The 14,835-nt window shown below is 53.2% G+C and overlaps 1 protein-coding gene across 5 annotated transcripts in view; it reads left to right on the top strand.

Moving 5' to 3' along the window:
- Positions 1–14,745, top strand: part of ACSBG1 (acyl-CoA synthetase bubblegum family member 1) — a 47,845-nt gene extending 33,100 nt beyond the window's left edge. For 4 of the 5 annotated variants that reach the window (XM_072802321.1, XM_072802344.1, XM_072802331.1 and 1 more), the window contains 9 exons: positions 4,568–4,648; positions 4,734–4,883; positions 5,177–5,353; positions 6,029–6,210; positions 7,001–7,231; positions 7,803–8,020; positions 11,934–12,073; positions 12,493–12,739; positions 14,157–14,745. In XM_072802321.1, coding sequence (XP_072658422.1) covers positions 4,568–4,648; positions 4,734–4,883; positions 5,177–5,353; positions 6,029–6,210; positions 7,001–7,231; positions 7,803–8,020; positions 11,934–12,073; positions 12,493–12,739; positions 14,157–14,242 — 1,512 coding nt within the window. In that variant the 3' untranslated portion in view covers positions 14,243–14,745. The remainder of the gene's footprint in view (positions 1–4,567; positions 4,649–4,733; positions 4,884–5,176; positions 5,354–6,028; positions 6,211–7,000; positions 7,232–7,802; positions 8,021–11,933; positions 12,074–12,492; positions 12,740–14,156) is intronic. The other variant, XM_072802354.1, reaches the window with a different exon arrangement.
- The last annotated feature ends 90 nt before the right edge of the window (positions 14,746–14,835 follow it).

Genomic DNA, 14,835 nt, shown 5'->3' with positions numbered 1-14,835 from the left:
GGCCCCAGAGGGCTCTGAAGCAAAGGAGTCACTAGCCCCATGTGCAGCCAAGAGCTGACCAGGTCCCCCAAGCCAACTTCTCTGGGCCTCAATCTTCCTGGTTTCCCTGAGAGCCAGGCAGGCAGGGGTCCTTCTCTTCACTCTCCACATGGGCTCCCCAGGATCCCAGGCAGGGAGGGCAGGGGAGTTTTACATGCCTCCCAGCAGATCCTGCCCAGCTCGGGCTCTGGGCTTGGGCTCTGGCTCTGGGTCTCACCAGGGACCCTTGATGCCGTCCCCCTGACCATTTGCAACTGAAGAGACTTGAGTTAGGAAATACTTGCCCCAGGGCACGGGCTGCTGCTGCAGAGTCTCCAAGGGTCTTTTAATTCAAAGCAAAGCCCCACCTTGCTTCCGTGTGGACACCAGCAGCCTTGCATGCCCCACCTGGAACTCCTGCAGGGGACACTGGGCGTGGGGCCAGCACCCTGCCTTGAACACGCCCATGGGTGCTTCTGACCATGTAGGAGTCTTTGCCATTGACAGGCTGTGGAACTAGGTCGGCTGTCCTGAGCAGTGTCCCACATTCTCCCTGCTGCTCAACTCAACCGCTAACTTCTGTCGTTGCTGTAAGATGGAAAGGCTTCATGCATTTCAGACGCCTGCTTCCCCCCCCCCCCCCCCCCCCGCCCCGTACCCCGCGGGCAGCTGAGCATCAGCGCATTTGGGGAGGGGGCACTGCTTGTCGTCCACTGTGGCATTTCCCATTAACCTTCGAGCCCTGATGGTCTTTGCCTGAATTAATTATTTCATGAGTGGTGGCAAAATGTTGGTTTTCTAAGTCATCGGCTGGGACTCTCCTCCAGAGGAAGAATTTTCTCTCACTATCTGGGGCTCTGTGCTCTCTGGAGTGCCCTGTTGGCATTGCGCCAGGCGCAGTGTGGTCTGTTTTGACGAATGTTCGGGGCCAATTTGAAAGAAGGTGCATTCTGCAATTGTTGGGTACAACGCCCTATGAAAGTTAATGATGTCAGCATGGTTGATGGTGTCCATAAGGTTTAAATTGTCTGTCCTTATTGATTTTCTGTCTACTTTTCCATGAAAGACTCAGAGAGGGAGTGTGGAATCTGCAGGTATTACTGTGGGTTTGCCCATTTCCCCTTTCCATTCTATTGGGTTTTGCTTCATATACTTTGAAGTGCTGTGATGTACATGTCTTTAGGCTCATCTGTCCTCTTGGTGCAACAGCACCTTTATCAGTAAGAAACGTTCCTGAAAAGGAGCTACTGTGTCTTAAATTGATAAACCGCAGACGTCTCCTGCTTGATGCCTGCCCTGAGTCCCATGTAACCCACCTGTGTCCCTGTGTTGACAGCAGGTTTCTCGTGGACAACAGAGAGCTGGGTCTCGCCCTTCCCACCCGACCACACTGTCTGTAAACCGACTGTTTCTCTATCTCCCATCTTCTCCTTGGCCTGCGTCCCCTCTGTCCTGAGTTCCTTTGGCCTGAGTTTCTTATCTACATTTCGTCTTTCATTATTCCATTCTATCTCCAGGGGCTAGTTAGTTATTGCATTAGTGTTGCTCTGGGGTTTACCTTCTGCGTGTTTAACTCAGCCCGGTCTGCTTGGCTATTACACAACTCTCACTGCCTACGCCAGGACGGGGTTCTGCTACTCCACGCAGGGGCTCCCGCCAACATCCCTCCTCCTCCCCATCCTTGGCGCCCTTGCCTCCATTCTACTACCATCCAGGTTACAAACCCTACAACTCATTGTTTTCTACAGTCGAGGATCATTCAAAGGCATTTTAAACTTTTTTTTTTAATTTTTATTTATTTATGATAGTCACACAGAGAGAGAGAGAGAGAGAGAGGCAGAGACACAGGCAGAGGGAGAAGCAGGCTCCATGCACCGGGAGCCCGACGTGGGATTCGATCCCGGGTCTCCAGGATCGCGCCCTGGGCCAAAGGCAGGCGCCAAATCGCTGCGCCACCCAGGGATCCCTCAAAGGCATTTTAAAAGAAGGAAAAATGTATTTCATATTTACCCACACGCTGGCCATTTTTTAAAAATATTTTATTTATTCATTAGAGACACAGAGAGAAGGTTGAGACATAGGCAGGCTCCCTGCAGGGATCCCGATGTGGGACGCGATCCCAGAACTCTGGAATCACGCTCTGGGTCATAGGCAGGTGTTCAACCGCTGAGCCACCCAGGCAGCCCGCATTGGCCATTTCTGACAGTTTTCCTTCCCTCACATTTGCTTTGGCCATGGTCTTCCTGCCTTGAGAATTTTCTTCGACATTTCTTGCAATGCATATCTGAAAACATGTTTATTTTCATTTTTTTGAAAGGTCTTTTCATGTGGTTTAAAATTCTGTGTTGATAGGATTTCTTTTTCTTTTTCTTTCTCTCAGCCTTTTAAAGATTCCATTCCAAGGTCTTCAACTTTACATAGTTTCTGATGAGAAGAAACTTTGTATCTTTGTATCTTCTCCCTGTATCTAGGGTAGCTTGTTTCTCTGGCTGCTTTTATTTACTTTATTTTTTTGATTTTTTTAAGTTTTTATTTTAGTTCCAGTGTAGTTGATATAATTTTAGTTTTCAGCAATATTAATATGTTTCAGGTGTAACACTATAGTGATTCAGCACTTCCTTACACCACCCGGTGCTCATTAGGACACGTGCCCTCCTTTATCCCCATCACCTGTTCCCGCATGCCCCCACCACCAGCTCCCCCTGGTGACCAGCAGTGTCTTCTCTGTGTTCAAAGTTTCTTCCTTGGAGGTGCCTGGGGAGCTCAGTCAGTTAAGCATCTGATTCTTGGTTTCCCTTAGGTCTGATCTCAGGGTCATGGGATCAAGTCCCGCCTTAGGCTCGATGCTCTACATGGAGCATGCTTGTCCCTCTCCCTCCTTGTTTGCGTGCTCTTTCTCTAAAATAAGTAAGTAAAATCTTTTTTAAAAAGAATCTGATTCTTGGTTTGCCTCTTTTTTCCCCTTTGCACATTTGTTTTGTTTCTTAAATTCCACATATGAGTGAGATCATATGATAATTTCTTTCTCTGACTCATTTCACTCAGCATAATACTCTCTAGCTCCATCCTTGTTGTTGCAAATGACAAGATTTCATTCTTTTTGATGGCTGGGTGATATTCCATTGTGTATACACCACATCTTCTTTATCCATTTATCTGTCAGTGGACATCTGGGCTCTTCCCACAGTTTTGGCTGCTGTGGACATTGCTGCTATGAACACTGGGGGACAGGTGCCCCTTCGAATCACTGTGTTTATGTCCTTTGGGGTAAATACCCAGTAGTGGAATCGCTGGGTTGTAGGGTAACTATTTTCAACTTCTTGAGGAACCTCCACATTGTTTTCCAGAGTGGCTGCACCAGCTTGCATTCCCACCAATAGCGTAAGAGGTTCTTTTTTCTTCTCTGGCTGCTTTTAAGATTTTTTTTTTTTTATTACTGGTGTTTAGCAATTTGATTATATTGTCTCTTAGTGTGGTTTTTACTTGTGTTTATCCTGCTTAGAGTTCATTGTGAGTTTTTTTTTAAGATTTTATGTATTTAAAATAAAAAAATTTTAAATTATGTATTTATTATGAAAGAAAGAGAGAGAGAGAGAACAAGCAGGGGCAGAGGCAGAGGGAGAAGCAGACTCCTGCTGAGCAGGGAGCCCAATGTGGGACTCAATCCCAAGACCCCGAGATCATGACCCAAGCCAAAGGCAGACACTTCACCGACTGAGCCCGCCTTCATTGCGAGTCTTGAATTGGTGGATTTATAATCAAATTTGGAAATTTCTCAGACTGCTTTTCAATTTTTAAAAAATATTTCCTGGGACTCCAATTACATGTATGTTGGGTGTTCTGGTCTTCTCCCAGGATCATGTTTTTCCTGTTTTTCTCTCTCTCTGAACTTTACTTTGAGACTTGTGTTTAACCTTTTGGGCAGGTTTACAGGCCCTTTGCTCTAAGGCTCCTTTTAACGCCAGGGCTATAGGTTGGCTTTTCTGGGTCCCACTGAGCACCCCATCCCAACATGGATGGTTCTGGCCCCTCAGGAGCTCCTGCCCTGGGCTTCACTCTCCACCCTGCATGCTAGTACGCAGCAAACACTCCGGAGCACAGGGACATGACCAGAGATTTCTAGAACTCTCTCTTCCTAGTTTCTCCTCACTAGTGTCCGGTCCCACAGCTTCTAGCCATCATGGCTTTCCTGATCTCTGGGCTGTGACCTCCACTCAGCAAGATAACCAAATCCTATTCTCCTCCCTCCCTCCCCCTCCCCCCTTTTTGTCCCCCTCCCCTCTCTGCTCCCCTCCTTCTCTGTCCCCCCCCCCCCATCCCTTTCTCTCCTACAAAGGTCTCTAACGTGGGATAACAGGCCTTGGGATGCTTGGTTTTCTCTTGAGGTATAGCTATGCATGAAGAAGGCAGGTGTACCACTGGGTCAGAGGTAGGAGCATGGGAACCCGGTGACCGGTGCCTGGCAGGCTGACTGACACCTGGAGATGGGGCTCCTCTCAGCAGGTAACTTTTTCTTAATAAATCCCCATTGCTTTTCCTGCCAACACAGGTCTGGAAAAATCTGCCACATCTGAAGGCAGTAGTGATATATGGAGAAGCTCCTCCAAAGAAGATGGCCAATGTGTACACGGTATGGGTGGAGGGCCCAGGGGGCAGGTGGGGCCTGCCCAGCTGCCCAGCTGATCAGGTGTCCGGCCCCTCCCTCCTGGCTGCAGATGGAGGAATTAATGGAGCTGGGGGATGAGCTGCTTGAGGAGACACTGGACGCCATCATCAACACGCAGCAGCCTAACCAGTGCTGCGTACTGATCTATACCTCCGGCACCACTGGGAGCCCCAAGGGCGTGATGCTGAGTCAGGACAATGTAGGACAGATCCCAGATGGGTGGGTGTGAGCTGCGGGTGGACCTGTGCACTGGACCTGCCCTAGCAGCCCTCTGGCCCTGCTGCTCAGGGTGCAGGAGACATAGGACAGCCCTTGGGTCTGTGGTCCAGAGCGAATACAGTGGTGGTGAGGAAGAGGGGAGGGAGGTCTGCGCTGGGCACTCCCTGCAGAGATGGCTGGGAGGAGGCCCTCCAGAAGTAGCCCAAGCCCCCGGGGTGAGCACTTCCAGGGCAGGCTTGGGAACACGCCAGGGCCCATCTGCCTGTCCTCCAGATCACATGGACAGCCCGGTATGGCAGCCAGGCTGGCGACATTCAGCCAGCAGAAGTCCAGCAGGAGGTGGTGGTCAGCTACCTGCCCCTCAGCCACATTGCTGCTCAGATCTACGACTTGTGGACAGGCATCCAGTGGGGGGCGCAGGTCTGCTTTGCCGAGCCTGATGCCCTGAAGGTCAGTCCCTCTGCAGAGCAGGTGTCCGAGTGTGTGGGCAGCAGCATACCCCCGGGTACACTCATGGGGGGTGGAGGGCTGGCGTGTGCACTTGTGAGCGGGCAGGTGCATTTCGCGGTCAGAATTCTTCCCATTGCTGTTAGCACAGCCCACGTGACCACCTGAGAAGGGGCTGAGGTGTCCCATAAGGAGAGGGTCCACGTGCCATGAAGGGGTACATTGTCCTCAGAGCAAGGCCACAGATGGCCACGGCCCTGCCCTGCTTCCTAGTCTCCTATGCCGCACCCATTCTTTGGAAACTTGTTTCAACTGTGAGGAGAGCTCTCCCAGACGCCCCCCCACAGATCCCCCTCCATCTGCCCCTCCTGGCCCAAATGGTGTCCCTCGTCCATCCCTAAACTAGTCACTGCTTAGGGGAACGGGATGGTCACGTTTGGGTTAGAGAAGAAAGAGTGGCCACCGCCAGGGCTGAGAGGGGACTGAAGAGCATTGAAGCATCTGGCCCATGAACAATGGGGATGGCCGCCCAGTGGAGGCTGACAGTATGGGACAGGTTGTGTGCAGGTGGGTGTATGCACCTGTGTGGGTGGGTGCCTGGGAGGTACGTGCAGCTGCCTGTGGTGTGGGGGCTTCCTGGCACTGAGCCAGCAGGCCTTCCTCTCTGGCACTGGACAGGGGAGCCTGTTGAACACACTGCGGGAGGTGGAGCCCACATCCCACATGGGGGTGCCTCGCGTATGGGAGAAGATCATGGAGAGGATCCAGGAGGTGACGGCTCAGTCTGGCTTCATCCGGCGCAAGATGCTGCTCTGGGCCATGTCAGTGACCTTGGAGCAGAACCTCACCTGCCCGGGCAGGTATGGAGGGACAGGGGGCAGGAGTCTGGGAGGTATCAGGGCTGGGGCATAACTCCAGTAAGCAACCAAGGATCTGATAGGCTGGGCTGGTCCAGGGGACCCCTGTGCAGAAGCCCACTCGGGGGCCGGGCTTCAGATCTCTTCCCAGATTCTACAGGAGACTGTCACCCCATCCCTGGGTTCTGACCAGGAAGACTGACTCTCTCTGTCTGGGCAGCATTCACCTCCTCTGACAATGGCTCCTGAAGGTTTCCTGACTCTGTAGGGGGCTGGAGCTGAGGGCCACAGAGATGAGCACTCAGTCTTTCCAGCTGCCGAGGGACCCGCAGCCTTCTGACGGCTTCCCAGATTCACACAATAGTGTTTGGGAGGGTTAGTGGCAAGGACCTGGCTGGTTCCAATTTAGAAATATTTTCCATTACTGGTGATTCCGTGAAACTGTATCATGTCTGGTGAGGTGTGTACACATGTCTGCAAATATGGCTTCATTTGCATAGTCATGGGAATTGACTATACATGAACGACTCATCTGTGGGCTTCAGGTGGGATCACACACCTTTGCACATGCATGTCTGTGCAGACATACTTCACATCTCCGCACCTGTGTTTTATTGTATGTTGCTGCCTGTGCACCTGTTCACAGCCCACTCTGACCTCCAAGCTCAGGACGTAGTGCACACAGGTGCATGCACACATCTGTCTCCAAGCCAGCGTGTACCTGCCCAATGCCCACCTGGTACACGTGAACACATGTGTGTCCCTCTGTGGACCAGTCTCTCTCCCCCACCAGTGACCTGAAGCCCTTCACAGCCAGACTGGCAGATTACCTAGTGCTGGCCAAGGTCCGCCAGGCACTTGGTTTTGCCAAATGTCAGAAGAGCTTCTATGGAGCAGCTCCCATGACAGCCGAGACGCAGCACTTCTTCCTGGGCCTCAACATCCGCCTGTATGCGGGCTATGGCCTCAGTGAGACGTCAGGCCCGCACTTCATGTCCAGCCCCTACAATTACCGGCTCTATAGGTACGTGTGTGCCCACATGCCCTTGTTGACATCCTTGGTGCCCACTGCTGTTTGGGTCTCAGGTGTCACCAGGTCCATCCTGGGCTGGGTCCACTGGAGGCCTGTCTCCCACAGGTGGTCTGCACCCAAGTGTCATGGGGCCCTTGCAGCCCTGGGGCCTTGAGCAGGTTCTGGGGGAGGGATTTCCCTCTGTCCTGTGGGTGGGGTATGTGGGAGGGTGCCTCACTTGGCCAGGGATGGATAGCGGGGACAGGAGGAGGTTGGGGGGGTAGGGCTGATCCTCTGGTAGGCAGGCAGGGTAGTCAGCTCTGGGGAGAATGGAGGGATTACCTGTTGTGACCTTACCCTGCCCCCTCACCGTCCTGCTGGCCCATCACAGAGCTTGAGATTGTGCCGTCCTTCCTCCATCATTACCTTATTGGCTCTACCTCTAAGTCCCTGTTAAAATACAAAAATGCTGGGAGGGGACGCCTTCTGGCCATTGGGAAGAGTGAGAGGTTGCAGACCTGGAGTTCCCAGCTGGGGCCTGTCCCTGGGCTGAGGCCTGACTGAGCCCCCTGACCAACCCCAGCTCTGGGAAGGTGGTGCCCGGCTGCCTGGCGAAAGTGGTGAACGAGGACTCGGAGGGCGTCGGGGAGATCTGTCTATGGGGCCGCACAATCTTCATGGGTTATCTGAACATGGAGGACAAGACGCGGGAGGCCATTGACGCCGAGGGCTGGCTACACACGGGTGACACTGGACGCCTGGATGCAGACGGCTTCCTCTACATCACTGGGCGCCTCAAAGGTGAGTGCCACTGGCCGGCTTGGCAGTTGCAGGCGTGTGTATTGCAGGGGAGTGGGGGGTGCGCTCCGCCATCTGTGCCCAGGAGTCCTGAGCCCGGAGGAGTCAAGTCTGTGCACCTGGACCTCGCTGCTGTGTCCTGGGGGCACTCTCACATTGGCTTCCTGATGAGGACACCCAGAGAGGTGAAGGGACTTGTGTCAGGTCACCCAGCTAGGAAATGGTGGAGCTTGGATCCAGACTCCCTGGAAAAGCAAAGCAGGTCTTTCCAGAAGATTCTGGGACATAGTGTGAATTTTACATGCAAATGTGGGCATGATATCAAGAACACAGATTGGATATAGCATTTAAAATAAAACAGGAAAAAAAATAAAATAAAACAGGAGACTTCAAAGAAATTTCCCGTGAAGATTGTGGCCCTCCCAGCGGTCAGCTGGGGACTTTGCCTAAGGGAGCGTAAGCCCAAACACATCCATCTGGGGAGTCCACACCGTTTCCCAGGGGAAACCAGCTCAGGGAGTGGGTGAACAGCTCTGGAAATCGCGCAGGCCGGGGTGCCATCCAGCCTGGGTCCTGCTGGCCACAGAGGACTGACTTTCAGGACAGAGTCGGGGAGCCTGGACTGAGCCTTGAGGCTGCACACACAATCTCCAGTGGCTCAGGTGGGTCGAGAGCGCCGCCTAGGGCTTGGCTTGGTGCCGGCCAGTGAGGAGCTGCACCTGGGAAGGCCCAGCTGGACCACCTTTTACAACAGTATGGTTAGAGATTGGGACCCAGATGCCTTTTCTCCAGGTCAGTAGCCCCTGACCCAGCCTCTCCTCAGGGCATCACCCACCAGGGGACTGTGGGAGGCACCTGGGCTGCCTGTCCTGGGACCCTGAGATTTTCTGTGATGGGGCCTGACATCAGGCTGTGTGAGGCCTGCAGCCTCTGTCTTTATCTGTAGGACAACCTCCAAACACTTGCCAAGATTTTTATTTTTATTCCATCAGATCTGTGGATTAATTTGGTGAGAATGTATCTCCTTGCAATATCGCATCGTCCAATCCATAAACGTGGAATAGATCGCTCAGCACTGTGCAGATATATTTAGAAACATGACTTAGGTCATTTTCTGGGGAAATGCAAGCAGTTCCAGAAAAGACAGTAAAACTTAAAGAGATGGATTCCCAAGGAACAAACAGGGACCATCCCCCTGACACATACACACAACACACCATGACCAGCAGGTTCACTGAGGAATCACAACAGCACTTCACCTGATTTTGAGCATAGAAAAGAAGGAAAACTTTCAAATTTTCAGTGAGGTGAGTCTAACATTGACACCAAAATCTGAAAGATTGTATTTAAAAAGAAAACCGTAGATTACCAATTTGTATGAATACATATGCTAACATCCTAAATTAAATAGTAGCAAACAGCCTATGCCAGCACATAAAACATAACCCATCATGACTAAGTGGAATTATTCAGGAAATGCAGGATATATAATGTAACAAATCCTTTTAATGGAGCTTTAAAATGTTTATCATCATGTCTGCATATATTGCGAAGGCATTTAACAAAAATTGAATATCCTCATTCATGGACAAAGACAGAAATGGGTGTCTACTTCCACAACGTCACGAAACGTGAGTCTCCCAAGCCAGAAGCCGGCTAGTCCTGGGAAATGCAGAGCCCAGGCCTCCGACATAAGGGGCAGGTCGTGGTGCCCACGGTCAGCCACACCGTCCAGCAGCATCTTGCAAACAGAAAGTCAGAAGACAGCCACAGGGAGTCCATGCCTTGTGCCAGCACATCTAGAAGGCATCACAGAATAAACTAGTTCGTGCATGATAGAACATTTATTTATGAAGAACGAAGCCCTCCCTGCTTCTGAGGAACACAGAAACCCTTCATCCTATAGGAAGGAGGAGGGTCTACCTGGGACTCCTGCTACAGGAGCTGTGGAGGGGGACTCACAAAACTGTACTGCATTAAAGACAAAACAAACCTCTGGGCAGTCACACCACCAAGAGCAAAGACAAATGTCACAGCTGGGAAGCTGGCCCGCAGCTCCTGTCATCGGCGTCCAGCACAAGAACATCCCTGCTGTTCCCTTAGATGTCCTGCCTTTGGCGATGCTTTGTGTTTACTGTCTTTTTGTGTTCGGTGTAGACACTTCTGCACATATCTCCTTAGATCTGCTCCGAAGTAGTTTATGTTTGGGGTGCTGTTTACACACTGCGGTTATCCATGTGCATGCCACCGGCATGCCAGCTGATTTCTGCGCAGGATTGGGGTCTTGGGACCTTGTCTTCAAATACCCAACACTTTCGTTTCCTCCTTTCCATTTTTTCTGAGTGTTTCTCTGGAGTCTTGTGTGGGTGGGGCCTTGAGAGCAGCGGTGAAGAGACACAGACCACCCGGTCGTCTGTGGATTGCTCCTGGTCTTGATGGGGGAGGATGCTTTCGACCTTTGATTCCTGAGTGTTTTGTGAGGATTTCTGGCAGGTGCTCCTTTCTATACCGTTTGCTGAGGGCTTCTGTGCTACTAACGTGTGAAAGGTGCTGGTGGGAAGGGAGGGGTAAGGAGGAAGACAAGGCCAAAGCCCCGCCCACCCCACCTCTGCCCCCCACCCCCAGCCTACTGGTCTGAAGGCTTCCTCTCTGGCCAGCATGCCTTGGTAACCACACCTCACCCCGACGACCACCGGTGCCCTGAAACTTGGAGCCCCAGCCATTTAGGGGCTGCCCCCTGCCTGGGCAGCCCCTCAGTGGCCACGGGACCCTGTGATTGGCCCTGCTCCCCTGCTGCTTTGGCCTCCCTGCCTTACCTGCTGCGCACACATGCCCTCTGCCTGTTAGACCTAGTTCGTGTTCAACATCTGGGTGGACCCCTATTCCATGGCCTGGTGAGCTCCCTGCAGCCAGGGCCTGTCTCACCCTACCTGGCCCAACATCCACATAAGACCTGCACACAATGTGATCAGCGCGCTGAACTAGAATGGGGCGGGGGGGCAGTCCCAGTGTGTTTAGTAAATGCCCACTTATTACCCTCTGGCCTGGCAGTGAGCCACCTTCCAGAGAAGAGACCAGAGCACTAAGTGCCCACACCTGGTCTCACACAGGTGTCTTGGGTGGAGCCTGAATGAGTGACTCGGTGGACAAGGGGTGGACACAGTGAGAGGCGCTCAGAGCAGGGAGAGCCAGCGTGCACTCAAGCAGGGCAGGCTTCCTGAGGGGGCAGCTGAGCTGGCCCCCACAGAACAGGGGGTGCACCAGACAGAGACAAGAGGGCGTACTGGGAAGGTGTAGGCAGGGTGAGAGGCTTATAGCAGGGGCTCTGGAATCTCACTGTGCTCTGCTCCACTATGTGACCTCAGACATGTCATTACAAAAACCGTCTAGCATGCCAACAAGAATGCATAGATATTGTGAACATTTGTGATAATAAATAGAATCATTACAAAGACATGCCACCTAACAACCTCCCTGTGCCTTGGTTTCCCCATCTGTAGAATGAGCTTCCTCATGGGCTGGTCATGAGGGGGCAGTGAACCAGTGCACATGCAACACTTAGCACAAGACCTGGTACACGGCAGTGCGGGGGGTTGGCAGGGTTTGCAGGGGGTCAGGGGAAGGTCCACTGAGGAACGAGTTGGGCAGAGGGGGCAATGGATGGGAAGTCTGAGCAGGCAGGGTCTTGGATGATGAGCAAAAGAGTGGGAACACTGAGTGTGGAACAGCCACCCCCCCAAGCAGGTGTGCCCCCAACAGGTGTGAGGGGCTTCTGAGAGCATGCCCCCACTTGCCGAGTACCCATAGGACTGTCAGCCACTCCTGCCTCCAGGGTCTTTGGCCAAGGCTGGTGTCCTGGGTCAGCTGGGCACCAGGACTAAAGCCTGTGCTGGGGTGCTCCGCCCTGCCTCCCCAGAATTAATCATCACAGCCGGTGGAGAGAATGTGCCCCCCGTGCCCATCGAGGAGGCCGTGAAGACGGAGCTGCCCATCATCAGCAATGCCATGCTGATCGGGGACCAGAGGAAGTTCCTATCCATGCTTCTCACCTTGAAGGTATGTTGGGGGGTCTGGCTTTAGAGGGGCAGGGGTTCCGTGGGTCAGAAGCCACGCTCAGCCAGGACGCCCACAGATCTCGAGACTTTCCTCTGTTGGCCACGTGCACTAAGGGGCAGGAACACGGCTGGTAAAGTACTGCCTCGACAATCCTTCATCGTCCCAGCTCAGCCCAGCCCCGAAGGTGCTAGAAGCTCAGAGTCCAGGATGATGGGTGGGGCCTCAAGAGGTCCCTGTGGCAGACCACAGTTCTGCTGGCTGAGGTCCTTTCAGGTGTCCTCCCACCACAGGGTGGCCTATCCATTCTAGAGCCCTCTCTCTGAGACAACTCTGTGATCCACACCCTTGGCCTCAGCAGCAAGACCAGGCCTGGTGTCTCGCAGAGCAAGGCTTAGCCTGCCTGACCTCTGGCTTTTCAGTGCACGCTGGACCCCGATACATCTGACCCAACTGACAACCTGACTGAGCAAGCCATGGAGTTCTGTCAGCGGGTGGGCAGCAAAGCCACCACCGTGTCTGAGATCGTGGGGACAAAGGATGAGGCTGTGTACCAGGCCATTGAGCAGGGAATCCAGAGGGTCAACAAGAATGCGGCCGCCCGACCCTACCACATCCAGAAGTGGGCCATTCTGCAGAAGGACTTCTCCATCTCCGGTGGAGAGTTGGGTAGGGGTTTGTTTTCTTGCTTGTTTGTTTTCATGATTCCAGGGGCTGCGTGGGAGGTTGGAGGCCTTTGCAGAGCCCTCGAGGTACCTGCCGGGAAGCAGCCAGGACAAGCGCAAGCCACAGACACGTGGACAGCCACCTCCTTCCAGCGGGGGGGGGTCACAGTTGCCCTGTGCCTGGGCATGAGCCTGTGGAGAGCCGGCCACATTCACAAAATGTGTGCTGGAATCCATTTTTTCTTTTTTTTGAATCCATTAATTTGAACTACAACCTTTAACATTGTGGGAACCGTGCAGCCATTTCCCCCTGAAATCACAATGGGACCAGTGGCCGGTCCCCAGGCCCTGTCAGTGTGTGGGCTGGAGTCCCTTGGCTCTGGCGCAGCCCCTGCTGGATGGATGAGGTCACTCTGGGCTGCAGCACATTGCGGTGCTCGCGGCCAGGCGAGCCTCCAGCACCTCGAGGGAGCTGCTGAGCTGCCATAGACACTGCAGCTCATTTGCTCGTCTGGTGCCAACACATGGAGGACAGGTATCCTCTCTAAACAGCTAACATATGCAATTGGCTTTGAGGTCTCCAGTTACACAACCAGGAGTGTGTTAGCGCCATATGGATGCTACACTGCCCCTGACCTGAATCAGAGCCCTTTCAACCATGCTTCAGAGGGAAGAACCAAGCCCAAAAACAATGGTCTGGGAAAGACCGCTCACAGAGACTGCGGTAGAGGCCTGACGAGCCCAGGCCGTCCCCTGCCCATCAGGCGAACAAAGCATGATGCCCCACGTGGCAGTCCAGTCACTCACTACTGTTCTGTAACAAATTACCCCCAAATTTAGCAGCTTGAGACAATAAGCATTTATTATCTTGATTTCTGTGGGTCAGAAATCCAGGGCAGCTTAACCGGGGGCGGTGGGCGGTGGGGAGGTTCTGGCTTGGGGGTCTCACAAGGTCGTAGTCAAAATGTTGGCCTGGTGCTGCCACTGGAGCCACTTTCTTGCTCACCCTTGTGGGTGTTAGCCAGAGACCTCTATTCCTTGCCAGGCTGCCTGTGCGCTCACAGCACAGTGGCTCGCCTGTTCCAGAATGATCCCTGAGAGACCAAGAAACCATCATTCTGCTGTTATGTTGGATAGTCTGAGTAATCTCTTCACCCAAAGGACAAAGCAGAAAGTATACGGAGGAGAAATGGGTGCAAGTTAAAGAAGGCGGGCATGAACCTCTATCGGGGCTGTGCCAGGACCCAGTCCTCTGTGATGCATATCACTCCGCTGGGAGCTGGGACCATGCCGGGGTGCAGCCCCAGGAGCACAGGTCATGGGCACCACCTTGCAGGCCGGCCTTGTCCCGGACCCTGTCCACACCCCTTCCCAGACTTCTGAGTCCAGGCCTCACTTCCTCCTTCCAATCACTCTTTCAGGTCCCACGATGAAATTGAAACGGCTCACGGTTCTGGACAAGTATAAAGACATCATCGACTCCTTTTACCGCGAGCAGAGAAAGTGAGCTGGAGCCATCCTCCCAGTTTCCGCTGAAGACAGCAGGCCTTTTGGAGGGTTATCCTGAGCCCCTTAGTCTGGGCGTGTGAGCTCCTGGCAAGGCTGTGAGGCCTCCACGTCCAGGCACGGCACTGGCATGGCCCTCTGCCAGGTCTGATGCCAACAGTAGCTGATGATGCCAAGAAGCTTCACACGTGCATAGTTTTAATTTTCAGCACTGCTTTTTGTTCAGGTGACAAATGAGATCAGCTGTCCTCCCAGAACTATAGGGCGGGTGGCTGGCCTGAGTCCCAGGCAGAGGGACAGTCCAGTGCACAGGCTGTGTGCTGGGGGAGGCAGAGTGACTTTGTGCCCTGCAGGGAAGCCAACAGTTTAACTTACCTAACGGCGGACTGACTCTGGAATCCTGTGGCTGCTGCCGACCCTGCCCTGCGAGTCCAGGTACTCGGGCACCTCACAATTGCCAACTGATTTGAAGCTTAATAAATTGCTGCTGCCTGTTTGATTGTACTGAGTGTAATTTGAATATTAAACTGTTTAACAGAATTGCCAACAAGTACCCAATCTTTCTTGCTGGTTGAGCAGGCGGGCCAGGCCAGA

Source organism: Canis lupus, chromosome 2 (genome assembly GCF_048164855.1).
Source record: "Canis lupus baileyi chromosome 2, mCanLup2.hap1, whole genome shotgun sequence".
In the NCBI taxonomy this organism is placed as follows: Eukaryota; Metazoa; Chordata; class Mammalia; order Carnivora; family Canidae; genus Canis; species Canis lupus.
Note: the sequence above shows the minus strand (reverse complement) of the source record. Positions and strands in the feature narration are given on the sequence as shown.